This window comes from Pelophylax lessonae (assembly GCF_965119305.1).
Source record: "Pelophylax lessonae genome assembly, chromosome: 6".
NCBI lineage: Eukaryota > Metazoa > Chordata > Amphibia > Anura > Ranidae > Pelophylax > Pelophylax lessonae.
The window spans coordinates 300,837,508-300,862,786 of NC_138773.1; the positions used below are offsets into that span (position 1 = coordinate 300,837,508).

General features: G+C 44.0%; 1 protein-coding gene across 4 annotated transcripts in view; it reads right to left on the reverse strand.

The window, feature by feature from the left end:
• The window catches only part of DNPEP (aspartyl aminopeptidase), an 85,025-nt gene extending 65,231 nt beyond the window's left edge, over window positions 1-19,794 (reverse strand). The window contains exon 1 of one of the 4 annotated variants that reach the window (XM_082262057.1): window positions 19,667-19,794. In XM_082262057.1, coding sequence (XP_082118183.1) covers window positions 19,667-19,744 — 78 coding nt within the window. In that variant the 5' untranslated portion in view covers window positions 19,745-19,794. Of the gene's footprint in view, window positions 1-1,405; window positions 1,554-19,666 lie in introns of those variants that run through there. The other 3 variants (XM_082262058.1, XM_082262059.1, XM_082262060.1) reach the window with 3 other exon arrangements.
• Window positions 19,795-25,279: the final 5,485 nt, after the last annotated feature.

Here is a 25,279-nt window from a genome sequence, read left to right on the forward strand (position 1 = left end):
TATTGCAACGATCTCCCATTTTATTCTCTAGGGTCTCCTTAAAAAAAAAAAAAAAAAAAATAAAAAATAATAATATATATATATATATCAAAAGTATTGGGACGCCTGCCTTTACACACAAGAAATTTAACCACTTAAAGAGGTTGTAAACCCACTTCACAAACTTTTACCTATTGGTAAGCCTATATTAAGGCTTACCAAAAGGTGCTATAAATATCTCCCAAACTTGCACCGTTTAGGAGATATTTAGAGTGCATACTGCCAAAGACGTCATCGGCGCATGCACTCTGAAGGAACGGCCACCCGTGCCGTTCCTTCAGAGTCCTATGCCGTGAACGGCGGCGCACGCGCAGGAGTGATGTAATCGTGCCTCCGGCCAATCAGATGGCCGGAGGACGCAAACCCAGAAGCAGGACGGCCGAACATGTCGGCCGTCCTGTCGCTGAGGGGGCGGCATGGCAGGGGCTTCGTTTTAAGGTAAGCATTTCATAATGAGCTAGTATGCGATGCATACTAGCTCATTATGCCTTTCTCTTTACAGGGCTTTTTTTTTTTTTCTCATTTTTTTTGAGTGACTTTACTTCCCCTTTAAGGATCAGGACTATTTCTGACACTTGTTGTTTACAAGTTAAAATCAGTATTGTTTGCTAAAAAATTACTTAGAGCCCCCAAACATATATATATATATATATATATATATATATATATATATATATATATATATATATATATATATATATATATATATATATATATATATATAAAATAATATGTTTGGGGGTTCTAAGTAATTTTCTAGCAAAAAATACTGATTTTAACTTGTAAACAACAAATGTCAGAAATAGTCCTGTCCTTAAGTGGTTAAATTTCTTGTGTGTGTAAAGGCAGGCGTCCCAATACTTTTGGTAACCGTATAAAAGAAATGCAGACACCACATCTAAGAAGGTGTAAGCTGCGATACGTTACATTGTTGTAATTAAGTTTAGATTCCTTTTAAGCCCTCGTTCACATTGACTGCAAGCTTTGAAATCATGCAACTTCATCTGAAATCGCACAATTACAAAGCCGCATGTCAGAGCAATTTGGGGTGTGACTGTGTGACATCTGTGCGGCTTCATGTACAGAGGTCTATGGAAATCGCACCCGAAAATCACTAAAAGTAGTGCAGAAACAATGGGGTGCAACTTGTCATGCAATCCACATACAATGTATCCAATGTAACAATCACAGAGCTGACCTCTGGCTGCATGTCAGAGACTGAACTCCTCTCTATAGATGCTGATTGGGAACAGGGATTGAGGCAGCTGTCAGCGAGGGGTTAAATCTCCTGTAGGGGAGGCGGTTCAGTCTCATACATGGGTCCAGCCTATGTCAGCGATATAATGCTCAGGATCCCTTCTCTTACCTGGGGAGACTCACCTGCATAGCTGTGCTGTAATAAAGTGATCAGTGCAGGGTAAGGCACACTTCCCTATATACAGGAGTCTCTGTTCACTGAGGCTCATTGTCTGTGCTGCTACCACTCACATCCTGCTATGGTGGGGACCTCTGGGGGATGGGAGGTGACATTGCATCACTCTACTAAACCGAAAGTCAGCGATTCCCTGCAGCCGTGTTCATGGATGACGACAAAAGGGGAAGACTGTTCATAGCAGTGCTGGGCAATTTACATGATATAAAAGTCTTATACGTGGCCCTGGGCCATCACTGAAGGGCCACGTATAATATTCAGGGAATGTAATTCTATAGATAACGGTCAGAGACTGCAGACAGGATACAAGAGACGGTCAGAGACTGCAGACATGATACAGGAGACGGTTAGAGACTGCAGACATGATACAAGAAACAGTAAGAGACTGCAGACATATTACAGGAGACGGTCAGAGACTGCAGACATGATACAAGGGATGCTCAGAGACTGCAGATATGATGCAGGAGATGGTTAGAGACTGCAGACATGATACAAGGGATGGTCAGAGACTGCAGACATGATACAAGGGATGGTCAGAGACTGCAGATATGATACAAGGGATGGTCAGAGACTGCAGACATGATGCAGGAGATGGTCAGAGACTGCAGACATGATACAAGGGATGGTCAGAGACTGCAGACATGATACATGATACAGGAGACAGTCAGACTGCAGACATGATGCAGGAGATGGTTAGAGACTGCAGACATGATCAGAGACTGCAGACATGATGCAGGAGATGGTTAGAGACTGCAGACATGATGCAGGAGATGGTTAGAGACTGCAGACATGATACAAGGGATGGTCAGAGATTGCAGATATGATACAAGGGATGGTCAGAGACTGCAGACATGATACAAGGGATGGTCAGAGACTGCAGACATGATACAAGGGATGGTCAGAGACTGCAGACATGATAAAAGGGATGGTCAGAGACTGCAGACATGATGCAGGAGATGGTCAGAGACTGCAGACATGATACAAGGGATGGTCAGAGACTGCAGACATGATACAGGAGACGGTCAGAGACTGCAGACATGATACAGGAGACGGTCAGAGACTGCAGACATGATACAGGAGACAGTCAGACTGCAGACATGATACAGGAGACAGTCAGAGACTGCAGACATATTACATGAGAGGGTCAGAGACTGCAGACATGATGCAGGAGATGGTCAGAGACTGCAGACATGATACAAGGGATGGTCAGAGACTGCAGACATGATACAGGAGACAGCCAGAGACTGCAGACATGATACAGGAGACAGTCAGATACTGCAGACATATTACATGAGACGGTCAGAGACTGCAGACATGATGCAGGAGATGGTCAGAGACTGCAGACATGATACAAGGGATGGTCAGAGACTGCAGACATGATACAGGAGACAGACAGAGACTGCAGACATGATACAAGGGATGCTCAGAGACAGCAGTCCTAGTATAGGAGATGGTCAGAGACTGCAGACATGATGCAGGAGATGGACAGAGACTGCAGACATGATGCAGGAGATGGACAGAGACTGCAGACATGATGCAGGAGATGGTTAGAGACTGCAGACATGATGCAGGAGATGGTCAGAGACTGCAGACATGGTACAGGAGATGGTCAGAGACTGCAGACATGGTACAGGAGATGGTCAGAGACTGCAGACATGATGCAGGAGATAGTCAGAGACTGCAGACATGATGCAGGAGATGGTCAGAGACTGCAGACATGATCAGAGACTGCAGACATGATGCAAGAGATGGTTAGAGACTGCAGACATGATACAGGAGAGGGTCAGAGACTGCAGACATGATACAAGGGATGGTCAGAGACTGCAGACATGATACAAGGGATGGTCAGAGGCTGCAGACACGATACAAGGGATGGTCAGAGACTGCAGACAGGATACAAGGGATGGTCAGAGACTGCAGACATGATACAGGAGATGGTTAGAGACTGCAGACATGCTATAGGAGTTGAAGTAAATGGAGGACATACTTGAAGAGACAGTCAAACTAGAGACACATTACATGAGACTGCTAGAGATCACTATTACAGCCTGTGGGTGGCTGAGGTACCCAATCTTGGGGAGATCAGACATTCAGTCCAGAAGGTTATATCATTTCTTGTATACTGAAGGGCAATTAACAGAGGTAATTGCAAATAACAGACTGAGGATCCATACAGTCATGAATGTTGCAGTGATAATGCACTCAGTACAGCACAGTGTTGGAACAGCAGATTACTCAGCAATGGCAGTGATCAGCAGTACGTGTGATTTCACTCAGCATTAGGGACCTTTCACACAGTCCGCCTCCGTAGGTGGATCCGTGCTGCTCAGCGGGGGATCGTAAAGACAGATCCCCGCTGAGCAGGAAGGGGACATCTCCCTCTCCGCTCTTTGTGCGTAGAGGGAGCAGAGCCCCATGCTTCTCTATGGGGGAATCGGATGAGAACGGACCGCCTGTCTGCTCTCATCTGATCAGATCCGATCCCCTGGACGGATGAAAAATAGGGTTTCCATCTGTCCAGATTTAACCACCAGCGGCGACAACGCAGGCTTTGTTTGCAGCTAAGTGTCACATAATGTGCTAGTATGCAATGCATACTAGCACATTATGCATTTACTTTGCAGGAAAGAAAGAAAAAACAGAAGACATTACTTCCTCTTTAGGAAGTCCCCAAATGTGGACCCAGATGCCAGAATTCTTGGGGAGAAATCAGAACTGTTATGTTTCCCCAATAGACAGGATGTCTGTTCCTCACCTATCCACTCACTCCAGGCAAGCTGAAATGGTGCAAGTACCCCTATATATAGAGTCCCATCAAAGAAATGGCTTCCAGATGTCACTGCGTCCAATCAGACAGCTGCAACCTCTGTGACACCAATGGAGTCTCTTAAGGATCAATTTTCCTTTAGAGAATCCTCTCCATAAGCACAGTGACACAGCGCCACCTACTGGACAGAGAACAAACTGCATCATCCTACACTTCCCTTTACAAATCAGTGCTCCCAAATTTGTGCTCCCTACAGCCCAGAATTATATGTGCCAGATTTCCTATTTCTCTCAGCATTAGAAAATCAGAGGGGAAAAAAAAACCCCATAAATGGCGTAAACTACACAGAAATAAAGTTAAAAATGAACTCCACCCCCCATCTGCTTTTGTTTCTATCCCCTCTTATTTGTTATGCAGGTTTAGCTTAAGAAATCATACTTGCCTGCCCAGTGAATCCAGCTTTGTTTTTGCTGCTCCTCCTGCTTCTCTGCTGTCACATGTCCCCTCCTGTTTCCCCATATTCCCTTCCCGCATCATTAGAAGCCAGCTCTTTCTTGCAGCCGGCCCCCAACAACACACCACCAGGGCCACCCTCCAGCCGCTGTTTGTCCCTCCAGGGATTTGTGACCAGGATTCCCCAGAAAGATGCAGGAGCAGGACAGGTCCTTGTCTAGGTAAAAATTGAGGGTGGTGGATTGGGCCTAGGGGTGTTTGGGGGGGGGGGGGATTTTCTTTTGGGGGAGGGTGAATGGAGTACAAAAAAAAAAAAGCACAACTGTTCTATATGGAGGATCGGGGGTTGCAAGCTATGGGAGCAGACATGCAGGGCTCGATTCCGAGGTGGGCAGTGTGCATCCATTGACAAACACAGCGCTGCTCAGCTCCATCCCCTGCTCTCTGCTCACAGGATTTGACTGACGGCAGCAACAGCCAATGTGTTTCTCTGTTCTCAGCAAGCCTGTGAGACCAGGGAGAGAGAGGGAGAAGACTTGCGGCCGGGAATGGCGAAGGATCGATACAGAAGACAGGTAAGTGTTATGGAGGGGAAAGAGGGGGGAGCACACAGTGCAAGGCTTCACTTCCTGCCTCCCTTAGTAAGGATGCCGGCGCCTGCACCCGGCGTCGATGGAGGGTCAGCTTTGGGTGCCGACATAGCGAGCTCCCTGGACTGGTTATACAGTGGCAGGTTCGCAGGTTCCTGTGAATCGCGGGATCGATCCTGTGGGCGCGCACGTGCCACCGGAGGCACTTGCCTGCGCCCACTCGCCAGCAGGGAAGCCAAGTAACCGCAATTACTGCCAGGCACCCGCGATCGCTCCCTATGGAGACAGAGCGGCGGTCTGCTGTTGTAAACACAGCAGACCATTGTTCTCTCCTCCTATTTATCACAGGTCTCTGTGTTGATATTACAACCCCACCCACCCCCCACAGTTAGAAAACACCCCCTAGGCTCACGCTTAACCCTTTGATCACCCCTGGGTTAACCCCTTCCCTGCCAGTGTCTTTAGTACAGTAACAGTGCATATTTTTAGCACTGATTACTGTAGTAATGTCACTGGTCCCCCCAAAAGTGTCAAAAATGTCAGTCAGGGGTCCGATCTGTTCGCTGCAATGTCGCAGTCCTGCTAAAAATTGCTGATCGCCGCCATTACTAGTTAAAAAAAATAAAAATAACATAAATCTTTCCCCTAGATTGTAGACGCGATAGCTTTTGCGCAAACCAATCAAAACAGGCTTATTGGGATTTTTTTTTACCAAAAATATGTAGCAGAATACAAATTGGCCTAAAATGATGAAAAAATTAGATTTTTTAATTTTTTTTTATATAGCAGAAAGTGAAAAATATTGTTTTTTTTTATTTTTTGTTTATAGTGCAAAAAATAAAAATCGCAGAGGTGATCAAATACCACCAAAAGAAAGCTCTATTTGTGGGAAAAAAGGACATCAAATTTATTTGGGTACAGCGTCACACAACTGCGCAATTGTCTGTTAAAATAACATAGTGCCAAAAATATCCTTTTCAATAACTGCTTCCGGACCGCCCACTGCCAATTTACTGCAGCAGGGCGGCCCTCCTGCGCAAAATGACGTAGGTCTACTTCGGTCAAGCACCTGCAGCTAGGGGGTGAGCGCACGCCACCGCCAACGCACTCCCATCCCAACTCGGCAGTGGGGACTCTGATGCAGAGGGCAGGCGGCTCCGATTGCCGCCTGACACCCGCGATCACTGCCCGCTCAGAGAGAAGAACTGTCAGCTATTATAAACACAGCTGACCGTTCTTCTCCCTGGAATGATCACAGAGCTCCTGTGATCCTCCTATACAGGATCACATGTCTCTGGGATCATTTCACAAGCCCAACCCCCATACAGTTAGAAACACTCCCCTAGGTATACATTTAACCCCTTGATCACCCACAGTGTTAACCCCATCCCTGCCAGTGTAATTATTACAGTAACAGTGCATATTTATAGCACTGATTACTGTAGTAATGTCACTGGTCCCCCCAAAAGTGTCAAAAATGTCAGTTAGGTGTCCGATCTGTCCGCCGCAATGTCACAGTCCCGCTAAAAATCGCAGATCGCCGCCATTACTAGTAAAAAAAAAAAACAATAAAAATGACATAAATCTTTCCCGTAGTTAGTAGATGTGATAACTTTTGCGCAAACCAATAAAAGTACGCCTATTGCAATTTTTTTTTTTTTTTTTACCAAAAATATGTAGCAAAATACAAATTGGCCTAAAATGTTAAAACATTTTGATTTTTACATTTTTTATTGGGAATGTTATATAGCAGAAAGTGAAAATATTGTTGTTTTTTTTTCAGAATTGTCGCTCTTTTTTTGTTTATAGCGCAAAAAATTAAAAATCGCACACATGATCAAATTCCACCAAATACCACCAAAAGAAAGCTCTATTTGTGGGAAAAAAAGGACATCAATTTTATTTGGGTACAGCGTCGCACAACTACGCAATTGTCTGTTAAAGTAATGCAGTGCCGAATCATTAAGGAGGAAAATCTTCCATCCAGAAGTGGTTAATTCTTATGATTATCAGCTCCATCTAGTGGCCAAAATGCAGTATAGTTTTCTGAAATACCTAAATGAAAAATTATACTACATTTTGGTCACAAATGGAGATGGTGATCATAGGAATTGATCTATTGATCTATTTGAGCAGCCTGCACAAATGACATTCGTCCACTGACCGCTTAGTGTTATGCGATACCGATAAATAAATATTAGCAACATTTTATAAAGAGTAACCAAAACCGCAACACAAAGATTTACTGCGTTTTACACATGTGCATGAAAGGGGACACATAACGACTATGCAGGGCAGAGGGTCTCGATCAAGTCACTGATGTATGTGAAGAATAAGGGGAGACTTCTACATCATGTAGGGTGAGAGGGGTAAAAATCAAGGTCACACTGTGTATCTTAGGGTGGGTGGGCTGACATGGCTGGCATGTGTTGCTCACATCTACTAAAACAGAGCTATTTAGACAAACGGGGCAAATTCATCTTTTTTGAATGCCTGGAAGTTTTTATTAAAAAATTAGAATCAGATATTAGCAAAGGTTTCTTTTGCATGCTGAAAGGGCTCAGTGCTGGAAAATAGCCCTGAGCATAGGTAAGTGGTTGAGCCCCTATCAAGTTTCTATTGCAGGGTGTGCAAGTTAGAAAACGCTAAAAGCAGAACATATAAAGCTTAGATTTAATTTTATTCACACTTATGTATCATAAAAGGCCAACATGTTTCTGGGTTCAAACCAATCACCATACGCCTTTTGGGATGAAAGGATGAAAAAATCAGATTTTTAATTTTTTTGGGGAAATGTTATATAGCAGAAAGTGAAACTTTATTTTTCAGAATTGTCACTATTTTTTTGTTTATAGCGCAAAAACTAAAAATCGCACAGATGATCAAATACCACCAAAAGAAAGCTCTATTTGTGGGAAAAAAAGGACATCAATTTTATTTGGGTACAGCTTTGCACGACCGTGCAATTGTCAGTAAAAATAATGCAGTAACAAATTGCAAAAAATGGCCTGGTCATTAACCACTTGCCGACTGCCTAACGCCGATCTACGTCGGCAGTCAGCCCCTCACAGGCAAAGTGACGTAGGGCTACGTCACTAGCTTGTGAGGGTCTAGGGAGCGAGCGCGCGCCCCCGGAGGTGCGCTCCCGCTCCCGCGTAGTCACGGAGCCCCCCCGCGCGTGTGACCAGCGGACCCGATGTCCGCCGGTCACTCGGCGATCGGCGGGGGAGAGGGAGAATGTCAGGCAGCTTGTGTAAACAAGCTGCCTGTCATTCTCCTCGCTGTAAAGACACTGATAAAACGGATCTAGTATGTAGATCCGTTGATCAGTGTCCTTACAGCTCAAGCCACAGCCAATCACAGTAGAAAGCACGCCCCTAGGGATACACACAGCCCCTCCCTTCCAAATAAAGTTAACCCCTTCACAACCAGTGTATTTTTACAGTAACAGTGCATATGTATAGCACTGATTACTGTAGAAATGTCACTGGTAACCCCAAAAGTGTCACAAATGTCAGTCAAGGGTCCGATCTGTCCGCCCCAATGTCGCAGTACCGCAAAAAAAATCGCAGATCGCCGCCATTACGCGTTAAAAAAAAACAACAAAAATGACAAAAATCTTTCCCTTTGTTAGTAAACGCGATAACTTTTGCGCAAACCAATCAAAATACGCTTTTTGCAATTTTTTTTTACCAAACATATGTAGCATAAAACAAATTGGCCGAAAATTTTAAAAAATTTTGATTTTTACTTTTTTTTGGGGGGGAATTTCATATAAAAAAATGTGAAAAATATTGTTATTTTTGCAAAATTGACGCTCTTTTTTTGTTTATAGCGCGTGATCAAAAAATCGCACAGGTGATCAAATACCACCAAAAGAAAGCTCTGTTTGTGGGAAAAAAAGGACGTCAAATTCGTTTAGGTACAGCGTCGCACGACCGCGCAATTGTCCGTTAAAGTCACGCAGTGCCGAATCGCAAAATACCCCCTGGTCAGGAAGGGGGTAAAATCTTCCGGGGCTTAAGTGGTTAAAGGGACAAATCCTTCCGGTCCAGAAGTTGTTAAAGAAATGTCAAAAGGTACGGCCAACATGTTTTGGGGGATAACAATTCCTTCTTCATCAGGGCTTAACTGTTGGCAGTGATAAGAGATACTGGACAGCAAAAGAGAAAACAAGGATTCATATGAAAGGCAGTGCAAGTGCCAATTTTAGGCAAGGTCCATGCACACTAGGCAGGGTCCATGCACACTAGGCAGGGTCAATGAACACTAAGCAGGGTCCATTCACACTAGGCAGGGTCCATGCACACTAGGCAGGGTCCATGCACACTAGGCAGGGTTCATTCACACTAGGCAGGGTCCATGCACACTAGGCAGGGTCCATGCACACTAGGCAGGGTCCATTCACACTAGGCAGGGTCCATGCACACTAGGCAGGGTCCATGCACACTAGGCAGGGTCCATGCACACTAGGTAGGGTCCATTCACACTAGGCAGGGTCCATTCACACTAGGCAGGGTCCATTCACACTAGGCAGGGTCCATTCTCACTAGGCATGGTCCATGCACACTAGGCAGGGTCCATGCACACTAGGCAGGGTCCATTTACACTAGGCAGGGTCCATGCACACTAGGCAGGGTCCATTCACACTAGGCAGGGTCCATGAACACTAAGCAGGATCCATTCACACTAGGTAGGGTCCATTCACACTAGGCAGGGTCCATGCACACTAGGCAGGGTCCATTCACACTAGGCAGGGTCCATGCACACTAGGCAGGGTCCATTCACACTAGGCAGGGTCCATTCACACTAGGCAGGGTCCATTCACACTAAGCAGGGTCCATTCCCACTAGGCAGGGTCCATTCACACTAGGCAGGGTCCATGCACACTAGGCAGGGTCCATTCTCACTAGGCAGGGTCCATTCACACTAGGCAGGGTCCATTCTCACTAGGCAGGGTCCATTCACACTAGGCAGGGTCCATGCACACTAGGCAGGGTCCATTCACACTAGGCAGGGTCCATTCACACTAGGCAGGGTCCATTCACACTAGGCAGGGTCCATGCACACTAGGCAGGGTCCATGCACACTAGGCAGGGTTCATTCACACTAGGCAGGGTCCATGCACACTAGGTAGGGTCCATTCACACTAGGCGGGGTCTATTCACACTAGGCAGGATCCATTCACACTAGGCAGCAGAACAAATGCCAGAACTGCTGGCAGAAAAAAAGCAGCAGGAAAAAACATTCCTATGGAGCATATTGTACATGTGTTTGGGTGCATTTGCTTTTATGAACGTTTTCCCCAAAACACTGGAAAAATGTACACTTAAAAACACCTGACGTGAAATCGTATTCGCAAAGTAAAACTTTACCTCATTTACTAAGCTCTGGAGCAACTGCACTTGTAAAGTGCACAGTCTGTTTGCCTTTAGTAAATCAACCCCATAGGCTCATATAAAGTTGTTTCCAGGGTCAGTGCTACCACTAGGCGAACTAGGCCGCCACCTAGGGCGCACTGCTGCCTAGGGTGCAGCCATAGCCACTGGTTTAAAAAGAACTAGGGGGAAAAGAGCTTGTATAAATCTTTTATTAAATAAGGGCTGCCAAATGGCAATTCACATAACAAGGTAGATAATGGGCTCATCATAAATGTATCAGTCTTGGACGCTGTGCAGGATTACCCACCAAGGAGCCACGCTGCAGAGTGTTTACGAAAGACACTTCCAAGATGGCGCTGAAGTGCACGCGTGGCCCGCAGCATCAGTGCGATGACGTCACCGGAGTTGGAGCGACGCGTTTCAGGGCATGCGCCGTGCCGTCTATAGGCAGGCACGCTCTTTCATCAGGCTAAAGATACAGAAAAAGAGCCTCTATATATGGGGACCGGCCCGCTGACGCTGAAATTTATCAGTAGTTGGACTGGAAATCATATGCTTTTTTAACCTCTTCCCGACTGCCCGCCCCTATTTACTGAGGCAGTGTGGTCCTCCTGCGCAAACCGATGTAAACCTATGTTGGTCGCTCGCCTGCAGCTAGGGGCCGAGCGCATGTCACTCGGCAGCGGGGACTCCGATGCACCAGGCAGGCGGCTCTGATTGCCGCCTGACACCCGCAATCGCTCCCTGCTGAGAGAGAAGAACGGTCAGCTGTTGTAAACACAGCTGACCGTTCTTTTCTCTGGAATGATCACAGAGCCCCGTGATCCTTCTATATAGGATCACAGGTCTCTATGGTCATTTCACAAACCCAACCCCCATACAGCTATAATCACTCTCCTAGGCTCACATTTAAGCCCTTGATCACCCACAGTGTTAACCCCTTCTCTGCCAGTGTCATTATTACAGTAACAGTGCATATTTTAAGCACTGATTACTGTAGTAATGTCACTGGTCCCCCCAAAGGTGTCAAAAATGTCAGTCAGGGGTCCGATCTGTCCGCCGCAATGTCGCAGTCCCACAAAAAAACGCAGATCGCCACCATTACCAGTAAAAAAAAAAAACAATAAAAATGCCATAAATCTTCCCCGTAGTTAGTAGACGCAATAACTTTTGCGCAAACCAATCAAAACGCTTATTGCGTTTTTTTTTTTTACCAAAAATATGTAGCAGAAAAATGTTAAAAAATGTTGTATTTTTTTGAGAATGTTATATAGCAGAAAGTGAAAAATATTGTTTTTTTTCCCAGAAATGTCGCTATTTTTTTATTTATAGCGCAAAAAACAAAAATCGCACAGGTGATTGAATACCACCAAAAGAAAGCTCTATTTGTGGGAAAAAAAAGGACATTGATTTTATTTGGGTACAGCATCGCATGACCGCGCAATTGTCCATTAAATTAACGCAGTGCCGAATCACAAAATATGGCCTGGTCAGGAAGGGGGCAAATCCTTCTGGTCCAGAAGTGGTTAATGTAATGATATCATCATGGTAATATTCCTAAAGTTTTATTGAGGGGGTGCAAGTAGCTGGTCTTGCCTAAGGTGCAAAATAGTCTAGCACCAGTCCTGGTTGTTTCTACAGACAAAGAAAAAATGCCAAACGCCTGGATAAGCGGCATATTTTAATGCCCAGTGTGCATGAAGCCTTAACTTTCCCTGACATCGATCATTTTATTATCATTTAATGGCTTGAGTAACTAGAAAAGATTCATCCAATCAGGAAATCAGGTGATTGGCGGGATTTCATAGTGATATGTTTGTACATATGGAAAATAACACACACACTGATGTCCACTGACCCATTACCGACCGCCATGGCATCCCTTTAAAAAGTTCTGAATGCCTGGGGGCAGGAAGGATTGACGATCATGTGACCACTGTGATTGGCTGTCACAGTGGTTAAATGATTGGGAGCCAGTCCCGATACAGTAGCCAAAGGACCAACATGACATCCAGGCAACTTTCATCACCAATGGCAGTCTATGTAACTTACGACAGGTTAATTTTAAAACTGTACCTTTACAAGAGTTATCCTCTAATTCAGAGGTGTCCAAACTGCGGACAGCCCTTTGCTCACCTTTATCTGGTACTTGGGACACCACTCTATCCACTGACAGCACTGATGGGGTACTATTACTCCCATTGATACCAACAATGGGGCACTATTCCTTCCTACTGACAACAATGATGGGACACCATGCTTCCCACTGACACCAATGATGGGACAGCATTCCTCTCACTGACACCAATAATGGGGCACTATTCCAGCCACTGATACAAACGATGCGGCACCATTCCTCCCTTGAATACCAACGTTTGGGCACTATTCCTGCCACTGACACCAATGATGGAACAGCATTTCTCCCACTTACACAAATGATGGGGCACCAGTTCTTTCTTGAATACCAATGATGTGGGACCATTCCTCCTACTGACACCAATGATGGGACAGCATGCCTCCCACTAAAACCAATGATGTGACAGCATTCCTCTCACTGACACCAATGATGGGACAACATGCTTCTCCCTGACACAAATGATGTGACAGCATTCCTCCCACTGCCACCAATGATAGGGTAGCATTCCTCCCACTGACACAAACGATGCGGCACCATTCCTCCCTTGAATTCCAACAATGGGGCACTATTCCTCCTACTGACAACAATAATGGGACAGCATTACTCCCACTGATACCAATGATGGGACACTATTCCTTCCACTGATAACAATGATGGGACACTATTCCTCCCACTGACACCAATAATGGGGCACTATGCCAGCCACTGATACAAATGATGCGGCACCATTCCTCCCTTGAATACCAACTGACAGAATGCTTCCCACTGGCACCAATGATGGGGCACTATTCCTCTCACTAACACCAATGATGGGACAGCATTCCTCTCACTGCCATCAATCACAGCCAGTGAGCCAATGAGGAGGGGGGGGGGGGGAATTGGTCTAGGCAGGAAGGGGGTGAAATTGCCCTGTATTTATTATTGATGGGACACTATTCCTTCCACTGATAACAATGATGGGACACTATTCCTCCCACTGACACCAATAATGGGGCACTATGCCAGCCACTGATACAAATGATGCGGCACCATTCCTCCCTTGAATACCAACTGACAGAATGCTTCCCACTGGCACCAATGATGGGGCACTATTCCTCTCACTAACACCAATGATGGGACAGCATTCCTCTCACTGCCATCAATCACAGCCAGTGAGCCAATGAGGAGGGGGGGGGGGGAATTGGTCTAGGCAGGAAGGGGGTGAAATTGCCCTGTATTTAAATGGTTAAGGGGAACCCTATGACAAAATAAAAAAAAAACAGGGTGGGGTCCCCTCAAAAATCTATACCGGTCCCTTTGGGTCCGGTATAGATTTTAAGGGAAACTCCATGCCAGAATTGAAAAAACAAAAAAATGGCGTGGGGTTCCCCCCAAAATTCACACCAGACCCTTGCAGCCTGGCAGGCCAGGAAAGGGGGGGATGAGAGAGCACCCCCCCTCCTGAACCATATCAGGCCACTTGCCCTTAACATGGGGAGGGTGCTTTAGGGTGCCCCCCAATGTACCTTGATGGGGACAAGGGGCTCTTCCAAACAACCCTGGGCTGTGGTTGTCTGCGGGTGGGGGGCATATCGGAATCTGGAAGCCCCCTTTGACAAAGGGGCCCCCAGATTCCGCCCCCCTAATGGGAATGGGTATTGGGTACATTGTACCCGTACCCATTCCCCAAAAAGTGTAAAAAAGTAAAAACCACAGGAAACAGTTTTTGACAAGTCCTTTATTAAAAAAAAAATAGTGTCCCTCGTCAATCACAATGCCCGCCGGACCCGAAAAATTTAAATTAAAAAAAAAAGCTTCGCCTCCTAAGAGGCTACTCGGCGTATGCCTAATCTTCGGCTTTCTTCTTTTATAGACAAGGGACAGGGCCAGAAGGCTCGGGTCACCCAGTGGTACCGCCCCTTCTGATGTCAACTGACTTCATGTGATGTCAGAAGGGGGCGGTGCCACTGGGTGACGTAACTGGGTGGCCCGGCCCCTTGCCTATAAAAGAACTGTCAAAGCTGAAGAGCGGGCATATTGCGGGTGGCCTCTTAGGAAGCAAAGCGTTTTTTGCATTTTTTCTATTTTTCGGGTCGGCAGGCTTTGTGATTGACGATGGATTTATATTGAACAACACTTTTTTTTTTTTTTTTTAAAAAGGACTTGTCAAAAACTGTTTCCTGTGTTTTTTACTTTTTTACACTTTTTTGGTGCATGGGTACTTTGGCTAAAGCAATATACTGTAATGTAGACTTACATATTGTTTTCCTTTAGGGGAGGTACCAGTATATGTATATTGCTCTGAGTCTTCTGAAAGTCTCCGCTGGATGCCCAGCTGGTGGTAGAAGGAACATTCCAGGAAGCTGGTGAAAAGTGATGCCCTGTAAGGGAAACCTGTGCAAGCCGTTCTCACCTGGTTCCTTTTTCCTAGCACTACACATATTCTCTTCCTGCCAAACAGGGCTTTGTCCCTGTCCTATCCTTACACTGCGGAAACACTGGAGTGACTCAAAAAGTCAAGCACCTCTGTATCAAAGATGGTGGTCTAAGTCTCACAGGATGTCGGCATCCAATACAAGACGCCAGCCTCCCCCAATGGCCACCTGGAGCCCATGACAGGGGACAGCTTAGTCCCCAGTGGATTCCTGCAAGCCTGAGGTAGTGGCACAGTGCCCTCTTCAGGTCGTTGGACATACTGCAGCACTGCACCTGCTTACAAGCAGGTCAAAAGGAGGTCAACGGCAGATAAACTAATTCTGAATGATCTCAGAAGTATCTCAAACTGATGCCATCCACACAAGCCCAAAGCCCGTCTACATAGACCCAAAATAAGTTCCTGAAGCACTCAGACTTTTTTCTCAACTTCCACATACCATGATATCCTCATATAAGCTCAGTTGCCCCAGTACATTTTATGTTCTCATTTTAAGTTGTGTTCAGATAACATTAATAAAATGTGCATTGAGCAGCAGTAAGTGTGTGTGCTGCATCCCCATGCCAAGTTTGTCTCTCCTCGCACGTCAATCACAATAACTCCGCCCCGATACAAGCAAATACGCTTTGTCTCTGTAATCTGCTATATAACCTTATCTGACCCACCACCATAGGGAGCCTCCTCCCCCTCCTCTGTGCTGTAGGATACGGCACTCAGCCAATGAATAAATGTTTCTTGTCCATATTTTATTATCCTTTCCATCCTCCAGCCCACTGCGCCGCAACTTACATAACACTCTCCACTCTCGCCATAGTAATTCCTTATTTTCAGTTCATGTTGACCTACATACAGAATTTTAGATAGCACTGCGCAAGTTCAGTCTGGTGCAGCTGTACCGCCATTTCCCATCACACATTCGCATCCCTGGCGGCGTGTCTGACAGCTATTACCGTTATACCGCATGACACTAATCTCTTCTGAAAATAAAGCACTGTCGTAACAATTAATATTTCCCTACTTGTTGTAGTTCCCAACCAATTCTGTCGTTAATCCTAAAAGCGGAACAGGGTCAGTTTAATTATTGAAACTTCAAGTGGAGGTTAGGATATGTGGTTGCAAGAGAAAAAAAATAGAGCCTACTGTTATGATATCGGATACTGTTAAACAGAAGGCTAATTATTTTGTGTTGGACCATTTAAAGGAACTGTCCACTAGTTTCTGTGGGTAACTAGGATTTTATCTTAGGTGATGTGGAACGTAGTTCTATAATAACTTGACAAAGGTTTTTTTTTAGCTAAGCCATAGATAAGTTATATTCATGTCTATCACTGACCAGTTTTTGCTTTTGAGATATTTATTTATTTATTTCAGGTACTTATATAGCGCTGTCAATTTACGCAGCGCATTACATATACATTGTACATTCACATCAGTCCCTACCCTCAAGGAGCTTACAATCTAAGGTCCCTAACTCACATACATACACAGTAGGGCCAATTTTTTTTTTTTATACAGGATTCAATTAATTTACCAGCATGTCTGTTGTGGAGTGTGGGAGGAAACCGGAGTACCTGGAGGAAACCCACGCAGGCACAGGGAGAACATGCAAACTCCAGGCAGGTAGTGTCGTGGTTGGGATTCAAACCAGTGACCCTCTTGCTGCTAGGTGAAAGTGCTAACCACTACACCACCGTGCTGCCCACCAATAGACATGCTTCTATTATATGAACATGCATGTGTACACACTCATCGGACGGTTTAGCTAATGGATAAGAAGCTTCAGCCTGGATCAGGTAGCAATCATGAATGTCAATGGGTTCATAAAATTTTAAGCCTTCAGTATAGCTTGAGTCACTTCATCATGCAATGATGGACAAAGATTTGGAATGCTGTTTATTGGCTAACTGAATGCTTTTAAGTTAATGATTTTCATAAAACTCCAGTTAAGAAAGAAGTATTTTTGACAGCTTGCTTAAAAATATAATGTGGATGGCCAATTAATTATATCTTAGTGGGCGTAATGTTGGCTGGCAGGTAGGAAGATCTGAGTATTCTCAAAAGCTTGCAGTAAAATACAGTATATTCAAATGGCCAATATGAGGTATCTTCATTGGGTATATGATAATTACATTGTGTCTTTTAAAGAAAACTGAGTATTCTTGAAATCTTGCACTAAAATATATTTAAATTAACAATAAGAAGTATCTTCATTGGGTAAATGATGACACTGCACCCCAAAAAATAAAAACAAACTAATTATTCTCATTCTCAAAAGCTTGCACTAAATGATATTAAGTTGACTAATATAAGGTATCTTTATCAGGTATAATGATGACTTTATGCCTGAAAACAATAAAACTGAGTATTCTCAAAAGCTTGCACTAAAATACATTCAACTGGGCAATATGAAGTATCTTCATTGAGTAAAATGGTGGCAGCATGCCTGACAAAGAGAGTGGAGTATTCTCGAAAATTTGCACTCTAATATATAATTAAATGGTTTGAAGTATCTTCATCAGGTAATGATGACATTATGCCCAAAAAAAAAAAAGAAACTGAATATTCTCAAAAGCTTGCACTAAAATGTATTCAGTTGACTAATACAAGTTATTTTTATCAGATATAATGATGACTCCATGCTCCATAAGTATTCCCGAAAGCTTGCACTACAGTGTATTCAAATGGCCAAAATAAATTATCTTCATCTGGCATATTGATAAGACAATGCCTAACAAAGAGAAAGATCATACTCAAAGCTGGTGCTAAAATATATTCAGTTGACTAATAAAACTTCTCTTCATTGGGTATAATGATGACCCCACGCCTTACAAAGAGAACTTCTCCAAATCTCGAACTGAAATATATTCCATAGACTAATATAAGGTATTTTTATTGGGAATATTGATGACATCAATGCCTAACAGGGGGGACTGAGTATCCTTGAAAGCTGGAAATAAAGTATATTCAATTGACTAATATAAAGTATCTTCGTTGGGAATAATGATGATCCAATACCTGACAAAGAGAACAGAGTGTTCTCGAAAGCTGGCACTAACACATATTCAATTGACAAATACAAGATATTTCTATGGGGTATAATGATGACCACCATGCCTAACAAAGCTGACACTAAAATATGTCTTATTGACTAATGCAAAGTATCTTTATTAGTTATGATGGCTCCATGAAAGAGAACTGAGTATTCTCAAAAGCTGGCTCTAAAATATATTAAATTGACTAATAAAGCGTATCGGCATTGGATATAATGATGACCCCATGGGAAGGGGAGCTAAGCGTTCTCGAAAGCTGGCACTAAAAGATATTCGAATACAAGGTATCTTTATTGGGTATGATGTTGACCCGATGCCTGACAAAGAGAACAGAGTATTCTCAAAAGCTGGCACTAAAAGATGGTCAATTGACTAATACAAGGTATCTTTATGAGGTATAATGATGACCCGATGCCTAACAGAAAGAACTGAGTAGTCTTGAAATCTGGCACTTAAATATATTCATTATTCAACTGACTAATACAAGGTATCTTTGTAGGGTTTAATGATGACCCTATGCTTAACAGAAAAAGTATTCTCAAAATCTGTCCGCAAAATGTATTGATTTGACTAATACAAGGTATCTTTGTTGGGTATAATGATAACGATAACCCAATGCCTGACCAAGAGAACAGAGTATTCTGGAAAGCTTGCACCAAAATGCTCAATTGACGAATACACGGTATCTTTATTGGGTATAATGATGACCCATTGCCTAACAACAGAACTCAGTATTCTCCAAAGCTGGCACTAAAATATATTAAATTGACTAATACAGTGTATCTTCATTGGATAAAGTGATATTTCTATGGCTGACAAAGAGAACAGGGTACTCTAGAAGATTGAATAGGTCAAGAATCTTTATTGGGTATAATGATGCCACCATGCCCAACAAGGAAAAGAGAGAATTCTTGAAAGCTTGTACTAAAATGTATTCCAATACCACATCTTCATTACCTTCATCTGCCATAATGATTACCCCATGCCTGACACAGAGAACTTGCACTAAAACATATTCAGATATAAAACATATTTTATCGGGTATATTGATGACATTATGCCTAACATGAAGAACTGAGTATTTTTGGAAACTTGCCCTAATTATAAATCCAGTTCATCAATAAAATGCATATATTAAATCTTCATTTTCTTGCTATCATAGGCTACCACGCATTACTGCTGATAAAACAGACCTGTCATCAAGAAAGCTTGCAATATTAGTCTCTTCAGCAATAAAATATATAACTTAATTTCTACTTTTTTTCTCACATCACAGATGACTTAATACAAACTTTACATCTCATGGTGTCTAATGCATGAATATGTACAGTGTACAGTAGCAGGTATTACAGATGGTCTGCTGGTAGTGTTAGGGCTAAGGGTCAAGGGCAGCTGGGGATTTACCTGGATGTCTGGATATCCTCCCTCCTCCCAGGTCCTCTTGCCCAAGCGAAGCATTTTAAGGTTCCCCCCTGCTGCCATTTCGACTTCTCGGTGCTGATTGTCTGTCTGGCTGTGCAGAGTGTATACTGAGGTATGTGCGTGTCACTGTGTGTGCATGCATGCATGTGTAAATGTGTGCTCCACACAGAGGCGGGGGCTGTACTCAGAGAGAGAAAAGGGGGGGCCAGCAAGGATTAGTGAGGTGCGGCCAGGGACAAATGAGAACACGCTGAGGCAAGCAGTATTGGGCAAACTGTTAACCTAATCACAAAGGTACAGAGAGGCACCCGGGGCGAGTATGTATAGAGGATCAGGAGAGGTTATACCCAACTGTCACAACTCAAAAGTCAATCAGATTCACCTAGAAGGGCAACATGTCATCACAGCAGGTGCACCATAAATACCCATACATAACACCACCTGAGCTTCAATAACGCACGTTCACGTAGGGTGTAAATCGGTGGACATTGTGAAGAAAAAATTAAAAGAAAAACCCAAGCAGATTAAATTTTTTTTTTTTTAAAGTCCTGGTTTTACACAAATTTAAGTGGTTTTAAACCCTTACAAATACCTGGTGACTAGTCTCAGAAACACAAAGATAAAGCAATCCTCCTAAATTAGTTGTACCTGTTTATCTGCAGCCACCTCTCCTCTACAGCCCTTCAAAGCGGATAATTTACATATCATCTCTCAGCTTTAATAGGCAGGGGCGGGATCTGATTGCACACCACAGAGCTGAGTGTAATCTGAGACCTGAGTGGAGGGAAAAGGCACACCCCTTATACACAGTGTCATAGGGAAACATGCACAGCTGAGGCTTTCAATCGCTTGCTGTGTGTACTGGGATGGGGGGTTCATTAGAAGTGACTCATGCAGATAGCAGAGGAAGGAGAGAGCAGATAGGAAACACACCAGGTGCTATGTATCAAGGCAAGTACACACTATGGAGGGATATGCTTTATTCATTTTTAATTTCAGAGGTTTACAATCACTTTTAATTAATATATCATAGGTCTAGCACCATCAATTTTATGTGGTGCTTTACATAATATTCATTCACATCAGCCAAATAACTTACCAGCATGTCTTTTGACAGTGTGAAGAAACCATTATTTAATTCATAAGAAGCTTAAGCCTGCCTCATTTATTAGCCACTCCCCAGAACAAACCATTTCTGTGACCACCCCAATAGTTTGATGAACATTTACTCACCCTACCCAGCCCAAATTATTTTTCTGATGGAAATTGGTTCTTTTGCAGGCCTGGATTGGCACTGGTAACTTTGCTGGATGTTAGAGAGGTATCATTGTGACAGCAACACCTCATGTGGGCTGTTCAGCCCACAAGCAACCCTGTTCTAATACATTGGGAAAATTAACTGACACCTTTATACTTTTACTTAGCCCACCACACGCTACACCTGGATAGAGGCCTCAGGTTTCTTAAAACCAACCTTAAACTAAAAAAAATCTGCTTATTTATTTAAGCCCCCCCACGCCAAAACTTTAAGCAAAATAAAAGAAAGTGATCACATGATCACAAATTTAGGTAAGTAAAAGAGGCATTTAGCTTAGGATCTTTTAAAATAGTGATTAGTTAGAGTGGGCTTAAAGTGTTACTAAGCCCAGGAGCCTGCATTCATTATATCTGGTCTCCCCAGGAGCCTGCATTCATTATATCTGGTCTCCCCAGGAGCCTGCATTCACTATATCTGGTTTCCCCAGGAGCCTGCATTTACTATATCTGGTCTCCCCAGGAGCCTGCATTCACTATATCTGGTCTCCCCAGGAGCCTGCAGTCACTATATCTGGTCTCCCCAGGAGCCTGCATTCACTATATCTGGTCTCCCCAGGAGCCTGCATTCACTATATCTGGTCTCCCATAGTACACATATATTGGAAATGCAATATCTTTAGTAAATATAAACTTCTAAATACCTTTTCTCATCGGCAGTATATAGCAGTCTTGTGACTTCTATCAGTGTCTGGTTAAAGCTTGTAGGAGGCGTTTTTGTTCTGCTCTGATTGTCCTATGAGGCTGCAGGACCTCTGACCCTCTGTCTGGATAGTGCTGATTGGCCCTGTGCTGATCAAATGCACCTTCCCAAAAAAAACCTCTTAAGCAATACACACCACACTGAGCATGTGCAGAGGGACTCCAAGGCTCTGTTCTATCAGGAGATGGTTTGGGGACAGTGGAAGAAGGGGATAATCAAAAAGGACAGGATTAAACAGCCTTTTTACACGATACAGAGGATTAACCCCTTAGATTTCACAGTGAGTATAACAAGCATGCTTTACTGCATATACAGACTGATTTTACTGTTGTGGGTTTAGTAACACTTTACAAGTTCAGTTTAAACTTATTTACCATCTCTTCTGAAAGTCTGTTCCAAGCATCCACTATTCTGTCAGTAAACTAACAGTTTCTTATGTTATTTCTTGCTGGACTGAGATCATGCCCCAATGTTCTTTATCTTCACTTCATACTGAAAATACTGCCCTCCTAAACCCTACTGTATATGATAAAGAGGTAACAGATTAGGGATAAGCTTTAGGTCTACAATGGGTTTGAGGGGAACCCTGTGTGTGTTCGAGGTTCTCAGTCTCAGCAACCAACGCAGTAATTCAATGGGCCTAATTCTTTGTAATCATAATGCACTGCATACATTATCTAGGCCTTTGAACATATGTCAGCTGATTTAGATGGGCCAGTAATGGGGGCTTTGTTGACAACCCCCTCACTATACAAAAGGGTGGATTACCAGCAGCCATTTTTCAGTGCTTGTTGGAGTATTTTAGGGAGAGCTGTCAGATTTTGTGTAGGTGAGCTATTTGCTAGTGCAAGTCCTTTAGAGTACATAATTGGCAGTAATCCATAAAGGCAGCAAGTCCATGATCATCATCTACAACTCCATGAGGTCTCCAGGCTTAGGACCCACACCAGGTGCCCCACTTAGGCTCCCATTTCACCCCCCCCCCATTACCCCAAAAGGGGGCTTGGAGACGGCCCTTTTTATGTTGGTTGACCTGTAAGGGACGGTAATCTTGCCAAAAATGGAGAAAGAAAGGGTAATCTTTACAGCCTGGTTACCCCCTAGCTCTCAGATCAACCTAAAGATACAGGAAGGCATCAAAACATTGTAACAATTGGCACTTGGCTGGCTCAACTAACATGAGGAAATTAGCACAGCTTACGAAGGAAGGCACATTTACCCCTTGTAGGCACCTCGCTACACGCTGTGCTATATTATGCTATATTACTGTTGTAGGGCTTGCTGTACAATTCAAGGGTACAATTCACACATTCATCGTTACTCTCAATGGTTCGTTGCTCAACGGTCCAGGGGTGTTGGTTTTTAGTATTTATTGTGGATCTTGGATGAGAGAAGGGAATAGTGGAATACTCCAACTGGAACTATGTACATTGGATAAGGACAACTCTCACTTGACCTCACCAGGTTGCTTGTGGAAGCAGTCACACTGCTTAAACCATATTGTCACATGTATGGAAAGGGCTAACTCTCCAGCAATAGACTTGGTGATCTACATTCTCTTCAGGAAACTCTCTAGCATCCCCTTTACTGACACCTGTCGACTGACTCTTCCAGCTGCAGGGGTGGCCCCCCTCAGGTCAGGCCCCTTGACATACATCTGTACTCACAGTACTGCAGAATCAGATCCTACAGTGTCTCCCCTCTCAGTCAGCTTTACAGTACCTCCAGGTTCAGTTCCTCTCTAGCCCTTTAGGCTCTCAGGTCGGCTACCTCATGGCACCTCTACAGAGAAGGAGGCAGCCGTCCCCTCCCACCAGGACTTCACTATCCAGACAAAAGACCCCGAGCACATTCGCTCCTGGCAGTTCTACAGTATCCCAGCATGCACCGAGGCACTTTCCTCCTCCCAAATCACCAGGGCTGTACTAAATGCCTGCGCACTCATTCTTCAGGTTTCCTCCCACTATCCAATATGCCTCCCTTTTGGACCAGTGTGAAACACTCTCCAGACAGACTGAGTTGCACCTGAACATATTGAGTAGACCTCACTAGCAGATCCTGCTCTCTGGTAGGTAGAGAACAAAGTAGATTTACCTGCAATCCCTCTGGTAAGCATACAGGATCCAAAAACTATACTCCCTCTCTAGCACCTACCTAGGAAGGTGCTACATCCAATCCCCGCCAAACTGAGCCATGTCCTCACTGGATCTGGGCATCTGCCCCTACAAACATACCTGTACAAAATTGACAAGGAATATCCCACAAACCTGGAAAAGAGGGAAAAGGAAAATAACATATGTACAGGACCATGGGACATACCCCATATGTGGCCAGTAAATACAATAAACTAAGTGACACAATAAAGGACTCTGCTGTACAATATTTACACAAAAGAAGGTACCGGGTGCATTTGAACCAATGCACCCCCCGCCAAACAAAAATCTGTCTGACAGGTGAAGGTAAAACATCCTAAAGTGACTAAACTACAAGTAGCAATTTTACATATGTACAAATGTAGACAATGGACGGCCTTTCCAAGGCCAGAAGGTCCTCCACAAGCCTGCACAAGAAAAAGGTAAGTACACAGCAATGTAAACATCCGACATACGGTGAGACTGCCTTTTCCATAGAGGCGACCTTCTCACCCACAAAATCTCTTACACTAACATTCCTGTAGAGATCTTTGACACTGCCAGCCCCCTAAGGGCACGCTTGACTCGTCACTCTGTTGCGCACATGTAATAGACAAAACAGAACAATTCCTGCCAATCTAACTAACTAGCACATTATCACAGGTTCCATTTTTAAACCATTTTTTGACTAGCAATAGGCACAGCCCCTCTCAGATACCAGGGCACTGACTCTTTCCTATTCTAGTCAGACCCACAAGTTAGGATGAAGCAATGTGGAGTCCACCTGACTGGTGTTCACAGTGTCCTGTCATCCTGTAACCCCCGGGGCAACACATCTTCTCCTGGCGGCAAACTATTCTTACTGGAGCCTGAGCAAAGCTTGCCTTACTAGTGAGTCTCTGTAAGAACTCTTCAAGGGATCTTTTACTTCTCTCACAAGGTAGCAACTCGCATAAAGTTTCCTTCAGCATTAGTCTGGCCCACTGGCCCAAAGGATCTTCGCAAAGTGTCCTTCTAAACAAAGTATTTTTGCAAAGTGTCCTTTCTCAACACTCCTTTTAGCAGCAATAGTGGCCCAAGGCCAAGAAGATCTTCACAAAGGGTCCTTTAATCGGATGTCTCTTCTCCCAAGTGAAGAAACTGTAGCAGTTTCGCTGATCCCCATCTTCTTTTGCAAGGATAGAAGGGAAGGGGATTTGGGAACGGGGCCTCCAGCCCTAACAGCAACTTTAGTGTCAAGGGACTCTTCAGGCACACCAGCCTCTTTGTAACTCTTTTCAGTCACTAGATCACACTCTTCAGGCTAACTAGTCTCTTGGTAACTCAGTTTTCCAACAGGAACAAGAACTCGGCACACCTCAGTAGTGGTAGGGATGGTCTGGATGGTATGCAGATGATCTTGCCTTCAGGATCTCAAATACTAATGGCCTATGCTTGGTCTTTTCC